This window comes from Musca vetustissima, unplaced genomic scaffold (genome assembly GCF_032173495.1).
Source record: "Musca vetustissima isolate MV318-11 ecotype Yass unplaced genomic scaffold, APGP_CSIRO_Mvet_v1 utg98651, whole genome shotgun sequence".
NCBI lineage: Eukaryota > Metazoa > Arthropoda > Insecta > Diptera > Muscidae > Musca > Musca vetustissima.
In genome coordinates, this window is record NW_026888864.1 from 42,296 (window position 1) to 64,664 (window position 22,369).

Consider the following 22,369-nt stretch of genomic DNA (forward strand, 5'->3'; position numbering starts at 1 on the left):
TACACACTTTACTCACTCATTCAGTCACACACTCACTTGCTGGTCGAAAAATATTGTGACTAATTTGGCAATTGTCATTTCATGACTTTATAATGTCGCCGCCCCGACACTGAGGATGATGATGGTCATCTTTCGTAATGGGCGGTGGTGATGAAGTTGATGCATTTTCCTTAAAATTTAATTTTAGAATTTTCTGTACATTTCGCCAAATGGGAAAACAAATTTTCGTAATGTGTGTGTGTAAAAATAATAATCATGAATAAACAAAATTTCGATGTATTTTTTTCGATTCGACAAAAACGAAAAAAAAACCATAATAAAAAGGAAATAATAAATAGAAATAAGTGAAAAGAAATTAAATTAAAAGAAATAAATTCTGGTTATTCTTCTGCTCTTTGTGGTTTTTTCTCTAATACCCAAAAATTTTTTTTTTTTGAAAATTGCAAATAAAACTCAATGCATTATATGGAGGTGGCAAATTCTTTTTGCCTCTTGTGGTCTCCGTTTCTTTTTTTCAAACCACATTTTTATTCCAAAATTAGCCTACTGCGCATTTTGTTTCCATTATGACCACCCACTCAAAATAAACCCAGACCAATTCTTTAGAATAAATTTCAATATTTTTGGCAAATTTTGAAAGCAAATAATCATAATAAAAATTTATTTGAAATTTTTATTATTTCAAAGTGGGCAGTTGTAATTGAATTAATAATAACTGTTTATGGGAACAATTTTACATGAGGACAATATTTAAAAAATGAAAAAAAACTTATTTTTTTCTATAGGAAAAAAATTCCCCAGTACCACTGAGGACTCTTTTTTCTATAGAAAAAAATTCCTCAGTATTCTCTGAGGACTCTTTTTTCTATAGAAAAAAAAATCCTCAGTACCCTCTGAGGACTCTTTATAGAAAAAAATTCCTCAGTATCGCTGAGGACTCTTTTTTCTATAGAAAAAAATTCCTTCGTATCACTGAGGACTCTTTTTTCTATAGAAAAAATCCTCAGTATCGCTGAGGACTCTTTTCTATAAAAAAATCCTCAGTACCGCTGAGGACTCTTTTTTCTATAGAAAAAAAATCCTCAGTATCCTTGAGGACTCTTTTCTATAAAAAAAATCCTCAGTACCACTGAGGACTCTTTTTTCTATAGAAAAAAATTCTCAGTACCACTGAGGACTCTTTTTTCTATAGAAAAAAATTCCTCAGTACCACTGAGGACTCTTTTTTCTATAGAAAAAAATTCCTCAGTACCACTGAGGACTCTTTTTTCTATAGAAAAAAATTCCTCAGTACCACTGAGGACTCTTTTTTCTATAGAAAAAAATTCCTCAGTACCACTGAGGTCTCTTTTTTCTATAAAAAAAAATTCCTTAGTACCACTGAGGATATATTAAGGCTTTTTACTGGAAAAAAGCCAATATAAAGGCTGTTTAATAGCCAAGAAAATTGTTTAGAAAAAATCCCATCGAAAAGTTTGTTCACCTGCTGGGCCTTCAAATTACCCCTTAATGACAGACATTTGTTTTCGAGTGTATAATTAAAAATTAACTCAACTTTGTTTAATAATAAATATAATTAACTGTTTATTGTTATGAACTAATTCAGACGAATTTCGCCGCAAATAACCATTAAGAACCCAGCGGGTCGCCTAATTATCGAATATATTAATAATAAAAATAATTAGGAAATTAACTAAATATTCTCAAGAGAGAAAAAATAAATTGGCAATTTTAACAAATTTTGAATTAAAAAACAAAAAATAAATATTCTCACAAAAAAATAAATTGCGAAAATTTTGCAATTGTTTTACCAATTTAAAATTTTAATAAAATAACAAATAAATATCCCCTAGGGAAAACACAATAAAATACAATAAAAAATAAATTGCAAAAAAATTTGGAATTTTTTTTATTCATTTTTTTTAAGAAAATTAATTTTTTCAATAAGAAAAGAAATAAACATCCCCTAGCGAAAATACAATTTCAAAAATTTGTTATTTTTTTATTAAATTTTTTTTTTTTTTTTTTTTTGTGAAAAAAATAAATTGCCAAAATTTTTGGTAATTTTTATTATTTTTTAACAGAATAAATATTCTTGTGAAAAAAATAAATTTCCAAAATTTCATTAAATTTTGGGTATTAATTTTTGCATTTCAATTTCTTCTTTTTTCCCTTGCCAAACAAATAATTTCACTTTTATTTTCATTACTGCAAGAAAAAAAAAACAAAAAATTGCCAATCAGCAGGTGTTCGAAAAAAAATATTTTTCCTGGTTAGTGATGATGATGGTGTGTCGATCAGCCACCAATCATCTTACTTTCCCGGCTCTCTGCACTTGTGTACATTGACCTAATTAATATTTTTTATTAAATATTGTTATTGTTGTATTATTTTTTCTCTGAAAATGCCATTAACTTTGCGGACAGACAACAATAATTTCCCTGGTTTATTTTCGCAACCAAAGCAAAAAACATAACCTCCAAACAGGTTCCAAGTTTGTCTTTTTTTTTTGCACAAAGTGTTGCAACATGACAAGAACCTGTCACACCATAAAAGACCGACAACCCAGCCAACCAACGAAGTCATCTTCGTCTTGGCGGCATTTTGGTGCCACACACACGCATGACATTATAACAGCCAGCAAGCCAACAGTTTCACTGGGTTCGATGGTTGTTCGGTGGCAGGTTAGTCGGTTGGCCTCAAACTGTTAACATTGTAAAAAAGTCTAACACGACCATAAAACAGCAGCAACAACAACAAGTGATAAATCTTCTTCTTCATCATCTACAGTTCCACTTTAACAAGTGGGACGTTGTTTACCCAGCTAACAGGTTTTCCAGTGGACAATTTCCCCTTCTCATTCGCATTGACATTAACATCCGTAAAATCCGGCCAAATGGGGCAACCCATTTACATAAAGATGTTAATGGCATGGCCATATAAAAAGAGATTTCTTAACATAGAGGAAAATGGAATGGAAAATGAATTTTCACACGAGAGACCGAAATTTATTTAAATAAAATAGAATTGAAACATAGAACTTTGGATAACCTTCACCATAGATATACTGCCAGGTACTTGAAATAAAAAATATAGGGAATATACCAAAAAGTGACCCCATGTTTCTTTGGACCAAATTTGTTTCAAAAAATTTTGATTTCATCCAAACTTTGCCCATCTTATTATTTCTTCCAAAATTAGTTCAAGTTCGAACATGGGAAATACTCCTTCTGGTACCTCCCACACAGAGGCTAGGCCTAAATGCGAGTTACAGTATATATATATATATATATATCTGTATATATAAGGTTAATTATCGAACCTTATGTTCTGGCTTTTTTCGTATCTTCCGCAGATGAAATGATTACAACAGAGTCTTAGAACCAAACCCAAACACGGAACAAACCATATAACTATTTTAATATAAAATGGGGGTTACATGGGGACGATTTCCAAAAAGGGACCGAATATTAAAAATTGTTGGTAGGGAGATTTGTTACCATATACGACTACAAAATACCAGATTGCAGCGAATTCGGTTGAAAAACGCGCTCAAGAACCCCAAAATACCGAAAATTGGGGGTACCCTTATATGGTGCCTATCCGAAAAAGTGGACCCATTTTTAGATTTTTGTGGAGAGATTTGGTACCTAAAATACTATCAAAACCCCCAAAAACACTGAAAATTACGAGGTACCGTAATATGAGGGCTACCAGAAAAGTGGACCTATATTTATAATTTTTTTGCAGAGACATTTAGTACCCAATAAGAACTCAATGTACTAAATTTCAGCGTATTCGGTTGAAAAACGCGCCCAAGAACCCCAAAATACCGAAAATTGGGGGGTACTGTTATATGGAAGCTATGGCTAAACGTGGACCGATATATCACATCTTCGAACTTGACCTGCCTGCAGATAAAAGACAAACCTATGCAAAATTTCAGGACCCTATCTAAATTCTTTCAGAAGATTACAACACCCCCACAATGATCCTAAATCCAAGTTTCAGAATTTCAACTCTATCGGTCCACCCACAATTCAAATTGTACCAAAATTAGTACACAGTAGTACGATTTTCCAATACTTCCTACCTACCCCAATCCTACACCTGCACAGTGCTCCTGACCCCAAATTTCATGATTCTAGCTCTATTGGTTTACCTATAATTCAATTTGTACAAAATTTAGTACCATTTAGTACCCATAACTATTAATTAATTCAACTGAATTCTGACTCCAATCCCACATCCCTACAGTGATCCTGACTTCAAATTTCATTGTTCCCGCTATATCGGTTCACCCAAATCAAAACTGTACCGATTATAGTACGATTTAGTACTTTTCGTACACATAAGTAAGAAATTTCCAAATCCACGTTCATATCCCAATCGTACACTCCGATGGTAATGTTAATTTCAAATTCCAGAATTCCAGTTCGATTTGTATCTCCAAATTAGATTTGTACCAAATATAGTACCATATAGTACTTTTCGTTCACATGAGTACACACTTTCAAAATCATCTACTTAAATGGAAACTACTTCTCAACCTTAATTCACACTCCAAATTTCAAGTTTTTGGTACAAAATTTAGTACATTTTCGTACTTTTCGGATAGTTATAGTTCGAATTTCCTTGGTACATCTATCCTACACTCCATCAACGACCACCAATCCAAATTTCAGAAGAATTATTTTTATATGATCTTTTTTGTTTTTCTCCTAAAGAACAACAACAACAAAATGTCGTTTCCATATAAGGCGACTGGTGTGAATTTCATTTCTAAAAGCAAATCGTTTCAAATCTTTTAAGGAAATTTCAAATAAAAATGTTTGTTGTTGTTGTTTTAATAACTAAATACAGTTGTCGTGTTTTCGATATGTTTTCAATTTCATTTTGGGTGCTGCTGCATGTCCGCTGAAATAACACTTCCTACAAAAAATTTCGTTCATTGTGTGTAAATTTATACAAAAAATAACAATAACAACAACATAAAAATAAAAAAAACAACAAAACCAAACACTACAAACAAAAAACCATTAGAGGTGGTCTTACCTTTTCGGTACGTACGAGATATCCAACATTGAGGTTGAATTTTTAAATGTGTCTGTTATACGTCCAATAGACGCCATCCTGAAATCAAAAAAAAAAAATTATAAACAAAAAAACAACAACATTAATAACATATAATTTAAAATACAACAATAACAAAAATGTTTTAAATAATTTAGTTAAATATTTTCCAGATTTTTTCTATAGATACTTATATACATCCTTTCTATAGGGTATGAATATCCCCCAGATCGATGAGGACTATTTTTTCTATAGAAGATAATTCTTCAGTACCGCTGAGGACTTTATTCTATAGGAAAAAATCCTTCAATTGAATACTCTGTGTTCTATAGAAAAATATCACAGTATGCAAGAGTACTCTTTTACCAGAGAAACAGATTTCTGAGGACTCTATTTTTTATAAGAAAAAATTCCTCAAACCCATAGGATACTCTTTTTTTCTATAGAAAAAAATTCCTCTGAACCGCTGAAGACTCTTAAAAAAAGCATAGGACACTGTCGATTCTTTTCCTAGAGAAAAAAATTCTTAGGACTCTTTTTTTCTATAAACAAAAAACATCAGTTCTCAGAGACTCTTCTTCAGTCCCCTGAGGACTCTTTCTGAATACGTTCTAATCCTAATACAGTTCTTTTATATAGTAAATAATTTCTCAGTCCATCCCTAGTCCTCAGTGAACTATTAACTCATAGGTTTTCATAAAATAATTCCCAGTATTTTTTTTTACAAAAATCCCATTATTTTCGTATAAATTTCTTAGTACTTTCTCTTTGAAAATGTATGCATTATATATTTCGAAGAAAAACTTCCCAGTATTTTCTTGATAAAATTTCCAGTATTTTCGGAACAAAAACATCAAGTATTTTTTTGTTAAACCCATAATTTTTCTTAATAGAAAAAATAGGTCAGTGAACTATAAGTGTCAAGATTTCATATCCATATACAAACATACCAGTATTTTCGTAAAAATTTCTAAGTACTTTCTTACTGAAAATGTATGTATTGTATTTTACGAAGAAAAAAATTCCCAGTATTTTCTCTATAAAAATCCCAGTATTGTCGGAACAAGAACTCCCAGTATTTTTTTTAAATCTCTCATTTTTCTTAATAGAAAAAAATAGGTCAGCGAACTATAAGTGACAAGATTTCATAAAAGTATTTTTCTAGTATTTTCTTACAGAAATCCCAGTATTTTCCTTTCTTATAAAAATACCAGTATTTTCGTAAAAAAATTCTAAGCAATTTCTTACTAAAAATATATGTATTGTATTTAACGAAGAAAAAAAAAAATCCCAGTATTTTCTCTATAAAAATCCCAGAAACAAAAACAAACGAAAAAAACTCCCAATTTTTTAAAATCCCTAATTGTTCTTAATAGAAAAATGGGTCAGCGAACTATAAGTGTCAAGATTTCATAAAATTATTCCCAGGTTTTTTCTAGAAATCCCATTAATAAAAATTCACAGTATTTTTTACATTTTTAAATTTTTTTATTAAAAAATAGAACCAGTAAATTTTAAAAATCACGATTTCATAAACAAATTCACAGTATTTTTTAATCTCTAATTTTTTAATAGAAAAATAGACCAGTATATTTTAAGAGTCAGGATTTCATAAAAGTTCTCTTATAAAAATACCAGTATTTTCGAAAAAAATCTATGTAATTTCTTACTTAAAATATGTTTTGTATTTTTCGAAGAAAAAACGTCCAGTATTTTCTGCTTTAAAAATCCCGGAATTTTCAGACTACAAATTCCCAGTATTTATTTTTTTTTATATCTTTAATTTTTTTAATAGAAAAGTAGTATATATTGTTATTTTTTGAACACCTAATACAAGAAACGATATATGCACATAGGGTAGAATTTTCCCCACCTCCCCCTAATACCTCATCTCAAATACACAATATGACAACATGGTCGGATCTTGTGTTCGCCAGACATAATTGTGACATAGAAAAAAAATAGGTCAGCGAACTATAAGTGTGAAGATTTCATAAAATTATTCTCAGTATTTTCTTACAAAAATTCCCAGTATTTTCCTATAAAAAATCCCAGTATTTTCGTAAAAATTTCTAAGTACTTTCTTACTAAAAAATTTGAGTATTGTATTTTTTGAAGGAAAAAATCCCATTATTTTTTGCTAAAAAAAATCCCGGTATTTTCCCAGTATTTCTTGAAATCACTATTTTTTAATAGATAATTAGTATATTTATATTTCTTGAACGCCCAATACAAGAAACGAGACATGCACTTATGGTACAACTTACCCTCTCCCCCCAAATACCACAAAAACACAATATGACAGAATTTTGGCAACCTCATCGGAACAAGTGTTCGCCAGACAATTTTAGTAAACGAACGACAAATGTTTTATGTCAAAATATTTTTGCTTTTCTAAATTGCAGACAAAGTGTTCTCATTTCCTAAAGGGTTTGTCTGTCTACTAAGAGGGTCTAGAATTTCAAATGGTCCCCCTAAAATTAAGATGTGTGCCAATGGAAATTGATCTGGTCTGTGGAACACACCTCCATTTCGTTGAGGGCCGATTGTCTGGTGAAAATAGAAAAAAAAGGAAAACAACAACAAAAAAAGCATTTTCACCTTTGTACTCCAGTCATGGCCCTGCAAGTGTTCACACCCACATTTTTGTATCACCCACAGATTCGATTACCGCCTGTGATGATATTGTTGTTGTTGTTTTTGTTATTGTCGTTAGTTGTCTTGTCACACTAATTCATCCGTTAGTCAATGCATACAAATTAGAGCACCCACCGCTAGTCAAACAGACCGCAATGTCAATTTGTGGTGACGCAATTTTTTCGTTAGAATATCGCCTCTCGTTTGTCTACACCACATCTAAGGGGGAGAAGGGAAGGGGCTGACCTGTAAATGCTATGACAGATCGTCAAGCAGCTATGTTGAAATACTTCCATGCCTGCCTGCCTACTTTTGTTTACTGGGGCAAAGTGAATTTTGCGGTTTTACGTCTTCTCAGAATTCATCATCAAATCCAAATGCGGTTCGGTTCGGTTGGCTGTCATGATCTGCTGGAACCTCTTATTGAGTAAGAGGAGCAGTCATTATTATTAAGGAGAGGTTTTAGCAGTTGTTGTTATTGTTGGTGGCTTTTAATTTACAACTAATGTGTAACAAGTTGTTGACAGTTAATTTGTTGCCAATAAAATGCCGGCACAAACAGTAGCAGCAGCAGTGGTGTCACATGGAGTGCCGTAATTTTTTTTAAGTTTTTTCTCATTTTATTTGTGTTATGTCAAACATGTTGCTTCACTTTTTTTGAAGAACTTTGCGGTATCTCTAAGGTTTCTCACCACATTTGCATGTTGATCAACTTTGGTGACATGAATTTTTGACAGGTTTCTTTGCAAAATTTTGTGGGTTGAACCCAAAAAAGGGCAAAGGTATTCGGAACATGAAATGGTGTCGCCAAAAATATTAAAAAAGAAATAAACGGAGATCAGAACTGAGGTTGAGGACCCTGAGGGTTTTTTTTTCTATAGAAAAACATTCCTCAGTTCTCTGAGGATTGTTTTTTCTACAGAACAAAATATCCTCAGTTCTCTGAGGACTATCTTTTCAATAGAAAAAAATCCTCATGACTCTTTTTTCTTAAAAAAATGCCTCAGGAGCCTGAGGACTCTTTTTTCTATAGAAAATAATTTCTCAGGAGCCTGAGGACTCTTTTTTCTATAGAAAATAATTCCTCAGGAGACTGAGGACTCTTTTTTCTATAGAAAAAAATTCCTCAGGAGCCTGAGGAATCTTTTTTCTATAGAAAAAAATTCCTCAGGACCCTGAGGACTCTTTTTTCTATAGAAAAAAATTCCTCAGGACCCTGAGGACTCTTTTTTCTATAGAAAAAAATTCCTCAGGACCCTGAGGACTCTTTTTTCTATAGAAAAAAATTCCTCAGGACCCTGAGGACTCTTTTTTCTATAGAAAAAAATTCCTCAGGACGCTGAGGACTCTTTTTTCTATAGAAAAAAAATCCTCAGGACACTGAGGACTCTTTTTTCTATAGAGAAAAATTCCTCAGACCCTGAGGACTCTTTTTTCTATAGAAAAAAATTCCTCAGGACCCTGAGGACTCTTTTTTCTATAGAAAAAAATTCCTCAGACCCTGAGGACTCTTTTTTCTATAGAAAAAAATTCCTAATGACCCTGAGGACGATTTTTTTTATAGAAAAATATTCCTCAGGACCCTGAGGACGCTTTTTTTTATAGAAAAAAATAGAAAAAAATTCCTCAGGACCATGAGGACTCTTTTTTCTATAGAAAAAAATTCCTCAGGACCCTGAGGACTCTTTTTTCTATAGAAAAAAATTCCTCAGGACCCTGAGGACTCTTTTTTCTATAGGAAAAAAATATTTCTCGGTGCCTCTGAGGACTCTTTTTTCTTTAGAAATTATAACCTCTATACAAAAATTTTTTTCAAATTATTTTCTATTTCCAAAATAATTCCCCTGTTTAATAATTTCCTTCTCTCTTTCTCCTTCCAGGTATGGTTCTGGTCAACGTATGCCCGCCCAGTCGAACTACGAAGCACCGGCTTGCGTTCAAAATGCCATGAACCGGGACAAGAAACCCTTCACCTACACACCCGGCGGCATTGATCTCTCACAAATCAAATCGGAACGTATGGCCAAGCGTTTGGCACGCAACGCCTGTGCCGAAGGCGCCGCCGGACAATCACAACAGAATCGCCCTGGTGGCGCTGTTCAACAGCCCATCTCGCCAAGTTCACCCGGTTCGGCAGCGGCCGTTATTGGAGCAGCTGGCATGGGTATGCCGTTTCAAGTATTACCACCAACACCACAACCGGGAGCCGGTAAGAATTTAAATGGTGGCTGTGGCCCAGCACCTCCCCCACCACCACCACCAACATCCTTTTCCAACACCAACAACACAACAGCATCACTGGCGCCTCAAATGAACGGTCAAAATGGCGCAGCTCGTGGTAGTTCGCCAAGTTCACCGAACATGCAACGGAAGATACCACCAGCACCGCCATCGCAACGTTTCGAACCACCACCGCTAGGTTTTCGTCCGGAAATTAAGATTCCTCCAAATCCGATGGCGGCATTGCGTAAAGTACCGCCACCGGTTGAGAAGAATACTTTCTGGAAGGATGAATATCTAAAGAATAAGGGTTCGGATGTACCAGCTGCCGCCAGTAGCAATAACAACAATGGCAATAATTACAACAATAACAACAGTAACAGCATGAACTCCCACACAGAAGACAACGACAGCGTTAACAGTTCTAGTAGCACCTCCTCATCGCCGCAACAAACGAATGGTAGTGACCAATTTGCGACCACTACAACAACAACAAACGGTGAAACGAACAACAACAACAACAGCGATACTATTGATGGTGAGAGCATATTGGGAAAGGGCAACAACAAAAATGCTGCTAAAGAATTTAGCCCAATGCAGATTTTTAAAACGAAGAGTTTTGAAATCCAAAAGATGCTTTAATTATGTTTATTTTTATAAATCTTGGTTATGGTTGTTGTCTTTGCTTAAAACTAATCCCGTTATTATTTAAAACTAAATATATTTAGAATGGAGGTTAGGACTGAAGTATTAAAAAAATCGTCATTTAACGAGCAGTGAACGGTTTTATACCAAAATATTTTTTCGGAGTTTTTTTTTAGAAAAAAATACAGGGAAAAAATTCCCAGTATTTTTATTAAATATCTAACCAGGATTTTTATAGATTCCAAAAATTATAAAAATACCGTTATAGAAAAATAGCAGAGTTAGAAAAAAAGTACCAGAAATTTTTGTAAGAAAATATATTGGGAAATTAGAAAAAAATCTTTATAACCTAGAATTACCAAGAATATAACCACTAATTTTTATACAAATCAAGTTTGTTCATTTTCTAGAAAACAATTTCCCACTATTATTGTTTAAATATTTACATTTTATGAACAAATTATTGAGAAATTAAAAAAATACTGGGATTTTTTCCAAACAAAAAAGTTTCAACCATTTTTGAAGTAAAACATTTTCCCAGTATTTTTTATGGATTCCTAAAAATTTAGAAAATATACGGCTATAGAATTCTCTTCTTCAGCGTTTGGTTAGAAACAAATGTTCGATATTTTTTTAGAAAATTTATAGAAATTCTAACAAGTACTGGGAATATTTTTCAATGGAACAAATTTTTCTGTATTCAAAAATAGTTCAGTATTTTTATAGAAACAAGTTTCAACCATTTTTGAAGAAAACAATTTCCCAGTATTTTTATTTCAATATTTAACCCGGATTTATATGGATTCCGGAAAAAATATAGAAAATGTACGTTTATAGAAATCTAAGAGAATCCTTCAGCTATTGGTTGGAAAACATTTTTCAAAAGTTTTTGAAATTAAAAAAAAATACTGGGAATTTTTTTCTAAGGAAAACATTTTTCTATATATAAAATTGTCGCAGTATTTTTTTAGCAACAAGTTTCAACCAATTTTGAAGAAAACAATTTCCCAGTATTTCTTATTTGATGAAAAATTCATAAAAATACTGGGATTTTTTAAGAAAAATAATTTTTATAGACAAAACTGTCTCAGCATTTTTTATAGAAACCAATTTTGAAGAAAGCAATTTCCCAATATTTCTTATTTGTTGAAAAATTCATAAAAATACTGGGATTTTTTGTAAGACAAAATTACTCACTATTTTTTTTTAATTTCAACCAATTTTGAAAAAAAATCCCAGTATTTTTTTTACTTGTTGAAAAATTCATAAAAATACTGGTATTTTTTGTAAGAGAAATAATTTTCTATATGCAAACTTATCCTAGTATTGTTTTTAGAAACAAGTTTCAACCCATTTTAAAGAAAACAATTTCCCAGTATTTCTCATTTGTTGAAAAATTAATACAAATAATGGGATTTTTTCTAAGAAAAACAAATTTCTTAATGTATGGAATTGTCGCAGCCTTTTTATAAAAACAAGTATTTACACTTTTTATAGAAACTAATTTCCCAGTATTTTTTTAAGTCATTATCCTGGATTTTCCGTTGCAGAAGAAATATTTTTATGGAAGACTAGCATAATGCCCCTGTATCCAAATTTAGAAACATATTTTCGATTATTTGCATCTATTACAAAACCCAGTATTTTATAAAAACTGAAGCATTTTTACTGTAGAAAAAAATATATAGTATAGAAAAATCACATATTAGTGTAGAAAATATTCCTAGAAAATCATAGTCCTAAATAATGTTAATAATCAAATTCCCAGTATTTTTTTAAATATCTTAAAAATTTTCAGTTTCTTATTAAAACATTTGGCTAGCAGAAAGATATATTTTTAATTGTTTTTAAAATTCCAGATTTTTTTAACAATCCCAGTATTTTTTATTTTTCCCAAATCTTTTTATAAAACAAAACTCCAATTTTTATTTTGAAATATATCAGAACTGTATCCAGTTTCTAAGGAATTAAAAAAATGATAATCAAATAATGTTTAACGAAGATCAAAGTATTTTTATGAATTCCCAGTATTTATTTTTATACATTTTCATTGAAAAAATTTTCCTGTATTAGTGCAGGAATTAGCCATGGAAATAAATTGGACCTAAAAAACATTAGAAGATTCCCAGTATTTTTTCGAAAGACAAATAAATAATTCCCAGTATTTTTTCGGTATGTGTTTCTATGTTAAAAACATACCCAGTTTCTATAGGCATCTTAGGATTTAACGGGACCAAACTGAAAATTTTAGGACAGTCCCCTGCAGAATGTACCCTATCGACCAACCTGTAGAAAGATTATGTTATTAAACATTATTTTTATTTTTTAATTATTTTTAAAGCTTTATTTTCAGCTACTACTCCTCCACATCATCTCAACCTTCTTATAAGCCTACAATAAAACCAAAAAACAAAAAACTCATCATTTTTATAATCTCATCATAAATTTCGGCGATTTTATTAACTGGTGATGGTGCATATTTATACTTCGACAGAACCTTCAAAAACACACAAAAATATAACTCCTCATTACATCGTATTTTATAAAGACCCTTAGGAATAAGTACTACCCGCCCCTTTATGAAACCCTTCAAAGTTTTTTCAAGACCTACTAATTCCGTTACTCAATTAATTAACCCCTGCTTTTCCTATAAAAATATTTCCATAAAATTTTTAGAAGTCCACTAATCGGTTTTTTATATTTTCTTCAACAATTTTCACTTTTCAAAACCCCCTAGGTTTTAGAAAAACGATGCCCACTACGACGACTACGAACAAATTACAACAATCAGCCAATCAGCAAACGAACAACAACAATAACTTTTCAACGAATACTCAAGACCAACAACAACAACAAGAAGCAATTAAGACGCCCACAATTCCCCAGAAGCCAAGTCAAGAAACGGAAAAATCTCCACAGACTTCAAGTCCCGATACTCAATCCATCCATTCAACCATTTCAAATCGACCCACACCACCCACCTCACCGCATCAGAAACTTTCATCACCCTCGGTGATTAAGCAGATTGAACGTGAGACTGCCGCAACCCCACCCAGCGTGGCCAGTCCCCCGAAATCTGCCACACCCATACAAATACAGACAGAGGTACAACAGCAACAACGTCAACCCTCACCCAAACCCGAATTTCGTAGTGCGGCATCACCACCCCAACCAGCCGCTGTCAATGTTTTCAATCGACAGACAGATAGTCCTCGTTCAGTAGAGAATGTCACACCGCCACGTGTCACCGAGAGCCCCTTTAGGTTGGCCCAGCAACAACAACAGGCAAGGGGTCCAGTGGCCATTTCACCACTGGCCCAACCCCAGCAGACACCATCACCATTGTCTGCTGGACCCTCACCCAGCAGCCAGCCACAGGCCCAGACAGTACCATGGCGCACTCAACGTGGTCAAACACCGCAACAGCAAGGCCCAACACCAACAACAGCCAACACTCAGTCGCATCCCCAACCTTTCTATAATAATGTGCAAGCACAACAACAGCAAAGGGCACCAGATTTCAGCACTCAAACTTCGGCCTATCAGGGGCCAAAGCCGGTAAGTTTTAGAGACCCCAATCTCATTTTCAAAACCTCACTAATTTATTTGTTCGGTTCTCTCCCTCCCCCAGACCAATGTGGGTTCATTGTATATTGCACCCCTGGCTGCCCCCGTTGAGCCCCAGGCCCAACACATTGTTCGCCAACAATTGCAGCAACAGCAACAACAACAGCCCCAACGTGATTCTCCAATGCGTCAAATGGGAGCAACACAGCCACCACAACAACAGCTACGTTGGATGAGCTCACAGCCCAAGCAAACCGAACAGGCACCATGGGCTAGGCCCGAAGAGAATGGCAATGTGATGCCTTCATCATTGAATCGCATCAAGTCGCCACCACCAGCAACAACCTCCTATCAACAACAACAACAAATGCAACCACAACCTTCATACCAACAGCCACCATCTTCGCTGTATCAAACCCAACCATCACAGCCCTACAATCAAGGCAATGGATATGTGGGTCAGCAGCAACCTGCTACACAAAATTTCGGAGCTGTGCATCATGCTCCGGCTGGTTTGCGTTTGCAAATTAATACCAAAGCGATTCAGAATAACAACAACACCACCAGCACCGCTGTTAACCAAAGTGGTCCAAGGGTATTTTTTAATTCCGATTATTTTGAATATTCAAAATTTTAATTGGATTTTTTATTTATAGGAACGCATCATCCCCATACAATTGGAGCAGACCCCAACCTACACACCACCACAACCAAATTTCAATACCACACCAGCTGGCTATAGCGCAGGCACTGGAAGTGAGTACACAAAAAAATAAAATACCAAAAATGTTCGGAGCGTGAAGTTAGGGTCCTGAAGGTCGATTTTCCTATTAAACAAAATCTCACGCCCTCCGAAGTGTTTTGAAGAGGAATGCGGGCCTATAGGTCTGAGGGTTTTTTCCTTATCGTAAAATCAATCATCAGGACTTCGAACATCAAGCTAAGGATTTTTTTCTATAGGAAAAATTCGAGTATTTTTTGTAGGGTAAAATCGATCAGTAACTGAGGATCTTTTTATAAAAAATCGAAACTAGTCCTGGGAAATTTTTCTACGGGGAGAATTGTTCCTCAAGACCTGTCTATTTTTGTCTCTTAGGTACAAATCTATGCTCAGAACCGCAGCAAAAAAAACAGCGCCTAGAGATGGGAAAATTCGATCCTCCTGATCAATCCTAACGGCCTGAAAATTTTTCTATAGGAAAACACACACATGAATTGTTTCTATAGGAGAAATCGACTCACAGTTTTTTACTCAATGTGAAAAAAACACTCCTCAGGAATCCAGAAGTCATTCTATGATAAAAAATGTGTCCACAGGACCTAAAAAATTCTTCTATAGGAAAAAATCGATCCTCAAGACCTAAGGATTTTTTTCTATAAAAAAATTGAACCTTTAGACCTTAGAAATGGATCCTTGGGATTTGGAGATTTTCTTTTAAAGGAAAAACCGATCTTCAGAACCTGATCCTAATCGATCCTCAGGACGTGATCATTACTTCAGCCGAAAAAAGGGTTTCAATACTTGAGAATTGTTTGCCATGGGGAAAGATTAATCTCCAGGACCTGAGGGTTCTGTTTCTGTGGAAAAAATGGACCCTCATATCCTAATTCGATGTGAAAAACAGATCTTCAGAATTTTTTCTTTAGGAAAAAATTGATCCTCAGGAGCTGAAAAATTCTTCAATAAGAAAAAATTAGTCCCTCTGAACCTGGGAAATGGATCCTTAGGACCTGGAGATTTCCTCCTATAGGAAAAATCGACAATCAGAGCTATACAAAACATAGACGTTCAGGACTTGATCGATTTTTTTCTTTAGAATAAATCGATGCTCAGGACGTGATAATTTGTGTAGCGAAATAACAATAATAGATCTCCAAGACTTGACAAAATTGGTCCTCAGGACCTGAGGGTTTTGCTTCTGTAGGTTTTGTTTCAAGTCTTTATTCGATGTTAAAAACGCCCACAAAAAAGGAATCCTTACAATCTCAGGATTTAAGGATTTATCCTTGGGAAAAAAAAAATTTGATGGGAAAATCGATCATCAACATCTTAGCACTTTAATGGGAAAAAGTCGAACCGCAGGATATGAGGTTTCTTGAGGAAAAATCCAATCCTCAAGACCAGAGGACTTTTTCGATGGGGAAAAATCGATCCTCTTTCTTATAAGAGATCAGTACCTAAGGATTTTATCTACAGAAAAAATTAATCATCGGGTTATGAGAACATTTCTCTTTGGAAAATGCTCTCAGGACCTGAGGTGTTTTTTCTTTAGAAAAAAGTTGATCATCAGGACTTGAGAAAAATCGACACTGAGGTCATAATGATTTTTTCCATACGGCTTTTAGATGTTCTTCTACTAAACAAAAATGATCCTCAGGACCTGAGATTGTTTTCTATACTAAAAATCGATCCACAGAACCTGAAATTTTTTTATAAAAATAAAATTTTCCTCAGGACCCGAGGAGTTATTCTATTGGACATATGGACCCTCAAGATATAAGGATATTCTTTGTATTAAAAAAAACTATCCGCAGGACCTGAAGATTGTCAAGTCCTAATTTTTTATAAGAAGTCGATTCTCATGACCTAACGAATTTTTCTATTGGGAATATCGATGCTCAAGATCTAAGGATTTTTTTTTTTTTTTTTTGAAGAAAAAAATATTCCCATGATTTTCTTCCATAGATTCTCAGTACCTGAGGATTTTTTCTATAGGATTTTATTCCTCGAGACATGAGGATTTTTTGGTGGGAGCTAGAAATCGATATAAGGTCTTAAGAATTTATTTCTGAAAGAAAAAATCGATTGCCTTTGGGGTTTTAGAGAAAAATCCTAAGGACCTACATTTCCATATGAAAAAATAGATCCGCAGGACCTAAAGATTTTTGATAGAAAAGAAAACTAGAAAATTGATCGTCCTTACCATTTTTTTTTTCAATAAATTGTCTAAGGTATTTTTTTGTCGATCCAGCGTTGATATATAGAAAAATGGATCCTTAGGGTCATAGGATTTAAAATCGGCCTTGAAAAGACCTTGATCATCAAATATTCTACAACAACTAACCCACTTATTACCTCTTTCCAGCTCCTGGTTATGTTATGCGTACACCAAATCAATTTGTGGATCAGGGTTATAATAATTTCGGTGTGCAAAAAACCCCCGCGCAACGGGTTATGTCGCCACCAATGCAACAACCACAATTAAATGCTCCACGTATGGTTCAGCAGCAACAACAACAAACTGGCAATGCTCGCACCCATATCGTGCCGATTGCCATGGAGGGTAGTGATGGTACCCGAGGACCCATATCCAAGGCACCCATCGTTATACAAAAGTGAGTATTTATTTGAGATTTTCAATTTGTTTCTATTTTAAGGCCTTAAAGCTTTTTTATTACTTTGAAGCTTTTAACTTGTATTACTAATGGCTTTCTATTTTTTTTTATTTTATTGTAAATATGCTGTCCGAAAAATATTTGTATTCCTACTTTACCTATTCCAAGTGGGGATTATAATCTCATAGTACACGACTGTCCACTTGAGGCTGAGATCAGATTTCGAAAAAATCGACTCAGGTAGCAGAACACATATTTTTTCTAAGTTTTTGATATCGAAATTGGCAAAGTGAAGTGTGTGTTCGTGTGTGTGTGTGTGTCCGTTCATTCATTATAAAATCGGAGGTGTGGTAGAATAGTCGTCAGAAGAAGACTCAGATCCTGATGATTTTTTTCATTAGAAAAAACATCAGATTCTGAAAAATCCTCAGGTCCTGAGGATTTTTTCTATATAGAAAAGTCATCCTAAGGACCTGTCGTCCTCAGGATCTGAAGAATTTTTTCTATAAAAAAAAAGTCATCCTCAGAACCTGAGGATTTTTTTTCTATAGAAAAATGTCATCCTCTATAAAAAATCGTCCTCTTGTCTGGAGGTATTTTTTTTAGAAAAAAGATGCCCTAAGGTCCTGAATAATTTTTTAATAGAGAAAATCATCCTCAAATCTTGAGGAATTTTTTTCCTTTAAAAAAATCTTCCTTAGGTTCTAAGTTTTTTATCCTATAGAAAAAAAAATCCCACATTCTTCGATCGAGTCTATATGTATCCGTGCTAATTTCTTGTATTTAAATGTATGTGGACATTCGTCGATTTTTCTTCGTAGAAAACCTAAAATTCCCCCTTCAAAAATAAGTTTTTTTTCGTTGGCTTCTAACAAAAAAAAATGCTTGACTAACCTTTTCTTATTTGTTGTTGGTATTATAAAAAACCTTGCTTTGGGACTTGGAAATCTAATCTTTAATTTCATATTTTCTTTCTTACAACAACAACATTGACATATATCGTCCTAAAAACTCATTCATCCTCATTAAAACGAAAAAACAACTAAACCTTCTTAATTCTAGCGATCTGCGTACACCGCCCGTACAATCGAAATCTTTTAGAATTTTGCAAAAAATCACAGACACTATCGATGATGGCACTAACGATGAGTCAGGACAACAGCAACAACGTAATGATAATTATATGGATGCCGAACCACAGTTACAGCGTCCGACATTTGCCCGGCAGATGAGCGCTCAGCAGGCGCGCAATAGTCCAACTGTTGAGCAAATGCGACGCATGAAAATTGGACAAGAACAAGGTAAGAATGTCAGACGGAGAGAAAACCAGAAAAAAATATAAAAATTGAGAGAGAGGGAAAGAGAGGAACAAATAGAGAGAGAGAGAAATATATGGTTCTATAAATCGAACGAATTGCAAAGACGAACGAAAGCTCTCCACAAAATGCACTAGTTCAAAGGAACTATTCTACAAAAGGAACGATCGGCACTAGTTCCGATTCTTTCGTTCATCAAGTTCATTTTGCCCCAGTCGTTCCATTTTGCTCTAGTTCAACTAGTTCATTTTGAACCAATCGTTCATTGATCGAGTACCAATGAACGATTCAACTGCAAGGAACTATGGAACTAAATAAATGACCTAGTTCCTTTACGTAGTAAAGAGAAAATATTGAACCGCTTCAGGAACGAGATTGCCCAACTATATTACTTTCGTTCGTTTTTTTTTTCGAATTTTGAAAAAAGATTTATACGAATTTTGGTTATTAATGCTCCTAAATGTGTTGGTACTACTGTTTACCTTTCGTTCGAGTTATAAAAACCTTTTCAAATTAGATAAAATTCAATAGTTTAATTTCCCTAGTTTAGTTTGCCTGTTAGTTAGTGAGTTTATATATTTATTAAGTCCATAGTTTAATTTTATAAAACCCTATTTCGTTCTCATTTCATTTCCATAGCTTCTCATTAAAAAAAAAAAATAAGCTTACAGTTCTGTTTTATTGGGAAAGCCTTGGCTGCTAAAAATTACCAAAGTTAATGATGATAAGGTTAAAATAAAACTTAATTTAATGATTTACTAAAAAATAATAATAATTAATATTTAATTAAAACTACTTAACTTAATAAACAACAACACAAATAACAGGACTAAATAAAATAGAAATTAAACATTTTTGGTTGAAAGATTGCAAAATTTAATAAAAATTATTCTTTAAAGTCGATTTTTTACTAATTTCCGATTTTTTTCTCATTTTCAGGTAATACCACACCACAAACGCCTTCTCAATTCAATCAACAGCCACGACCATTTTACAACACCAATAATGGTAATTATACAAATTTCTCTATCTATTGTAGATGTGAATGAATGTATTCTATATTCAAATAGTCATTTAATATAGCCCAAAAATATGTCCAAAGTAGAATCATTCGATTTTCAAAACATCGCTGAGTATCCCTGACTCATACTCTTAAAGACCCCAAACAGATTTTCCCATAAAATATAGCTCTGACAATCCTCGACAAATTATTCCCCAGAAAGAGTGGATAATAACCTGTATGAAATGTCAATAGTGAATCCCTATTGACATTGTATCCAGTACTACTATAAGTTGACCGGCTGTTGACAACTCAATGTTTCATATAGACATTCGAAAGTCGATAGTGAGTCAATAGCGACATTGGGGATAGTGACCATGGATGTAGTTAGTCAATAGAGACTTTGGATGTTCCACAAAAGGTTCCACATAATTACTTCTGAAATATTTTTTCCAATATTTAAAAACAGACTTGTACTTTCTTCGCTCTTTTACACCCTTTTCTGGGTTACAAAATGTGTTATCGTTATCGATAATAATCGTAAAAGATCGATAACATTCTGAAACTGGCACTTAGAACCCTAGCGGCTCTTAATAAAATATTTTGCTTGCTCCTTAGGTCCTTCTAAAAAATTTCAAAGATTTTCTTCAATTCAATAAATATAAGGCCTTATTTATTGTGGGAAACCCTATTTTCTTAAAAATAATGTCATTTATATATCGTACAAAATAATCTGAAGGTCTGCCTTAAAATACTAAGTTTTAGTCCTTTACGAGAGGCTACCTTATTATGATCTCTAAGATTGTAAAATATTCTCAAAGATTGTAAAATATTCTATAAATCGGATATCTGGTGTGGTAATAAATTCAGGATATTGTCATCGATAACTATTTAAATAGTCTCTACGACCAGTAATTTTGTGATCTGTAGGAAAAACCAAAAAAATAAGTAAAAACGTCGTTAAGGTCGGCCTGAACGAAATTTTTATACCCTCCAACATGAGGTTGACATTTCAAAATACCTGAAATTGTTCGGAACCTTCACAAATAGCGGACTATTCCATGGCAAAATTTTAGTAGGAATATTTGACACCCAATGAGAACCAAATTAAACCATATTCGGTTGAAAACGTACCCAAAATTCCAAAAAATGGAGGTCGTTAAGTGTTGGGTTTATCCTAAAAAGTAGATTAGATATGGTCAATTTTTGATGGGGAGATTTGCTACCCAATGGAAATTCAAAGTACAAATTACATCCAATTCGTTTAAAAAAACTTGACCAAGATCCCACAAGTTCCGAATAATGGGGAGCAGTTATATGGAGGTTACCCAGAAATTTGAGTCAATCTTGATATTTTTGGAAGTGAGATTTACTATACAATGAGAACTAAAAATACCAAAATTTCAGCTAATTCGGTGGAAAGTGTGCTTAACATACCAAAAATAACGAATATTGGTCGGTAGCGTCATATGGGGACTATACCAAATTGTGTTCCGATACAAAGTACTAGAAATGTCTGTGCAAAATTTTAGAGCTCTATTTCAAACAATAAATATCTCTATTGTGGTTTCAACAGAAAGCCATCGCTAAGTCGGCACTAATATAACAAGATATTCTGCTCCAATTTAGAAAACTTATTCAGGTCTAGAGAATAAATTTTTGTCAATGAAAAACACCTTTGATATTATATCTCAGGAGATGAGCTTAAATTTTTCAATAGGAAAAATCCTCAGGATCTGATTATTTTTCTAAAGGAACATTTTGTCACAAAAAATCTTCAGGGACAAAGAAATAATTTTTCTATAGAATTTTTCAATAGAAGATATCCTCATTGATTAATTTATCCATAAACAGTCAAAAGGACCTGAGCATAAAAATTAAGGATTTTATTCGGTAATTTATATTACAATCCGAAACTGTTATATCCTTGAAAAGTCATAGGACATGAGCATGAATTTTTCAAGACCTTAGTATGAAACTAGTGTATTGAGAAAATTTATCAGTGCTTGAGGATGCACATTCATCCTCAGGAGTAGTAGATGTTTTCTCATATAAAAATTCTCATTACTGATTTTTCTTCTATAGAAAATATCCTTCGAAATGGAACTTCTACAACTTTATTAAAAAGCCAGTGAGCGAAGAAGGCAATATTTACTTTCTACCGATTTTTATATTGAGCCTGGGCAATATTTCGCTAGAAGACATCTTAAGATATTTTAGTACTTCTCTCATATCCGGCACGAAAACTAAGACATTTTTTCATATAAAAAATGTACTGATGAATATGTGCCTTAAAGTTCTAGAGATGGGAAGATGATACTTCGCAAATCGAAATCGACTCAGAAGATTTAGAATACAAAATATGTATTCAATGCTTTGGATCCATATAATTTGAAACAATAATTAAGTTTTGAGAATATTTCGACCATAACCGAATTTGAATTTTTCCACAAGAATTCAGAATGCAAAATATGTATGCTATGCTTTCGAACCATATAAAATGAAACAACAATTGGGGTTTGCAGCACATTTAAACAAAATAATAATCAAAAAATATTCTCAGAACTGAGAAACA

General features: G+C 33.4%; 1 protein-coding gene and 1 long non-coding RNA gene across 2 annotated transcripts in view; both read left to right on the forward strand.

The window, feature by feature from the left end:
* LOC133336650 (mucin-2) overlaps nucleotides 1-22,369 on the forward strand; it is a 37,452-nt gene that overhangs the window by 5,677 nt on the left and 9,406 nt on the right. Inside the window, exons 2-8 of the mRNA XM_061544929.1 lie at nucleotides 9,576-10,390; nucleotides 13,313-14,133; nucleotides 14,207-14,737; nucleotides 14,799-14,898; nucleotides 17,229-17,478; nucleotides 18,541-18,779; nucleotides 19,734-19,802. Coding sequence (XP_061400913.1) covers nucleotides 9,576-10,390; nucleotides 13,313-14,133; nucleotides 14,207-14,737; nucleotides 14,799-14,898; nucleotides 17,229-17,478; nucleotides 18,541-18,779; nucleotides 19,734-19,802 — 2,825 coding nt within the window. The remainder of the gene's footprint in view (nucleotides 1-9,575; nucleotides 10,391-13,312; nucleotides 14,134-14,206; nucleotides 14,738-14,798; nucleotides 14,899-17,228; nucleotides 17,479-18,540; nucleotides 18,780-19,733; nucleotides 19,803-22,369) is intronic.
* Nucleotides 10,411-13,493, forward strand: LOC133336644 (uncharacterized). The gene is made up of 2 exons (XR_009754549.1): nucleotides 10,411-10,468; nucleotides 13,313-13,493. It is a non-coding gene; the product is annotated as an uncharacterized LOC133336644 (long non-coding RNA).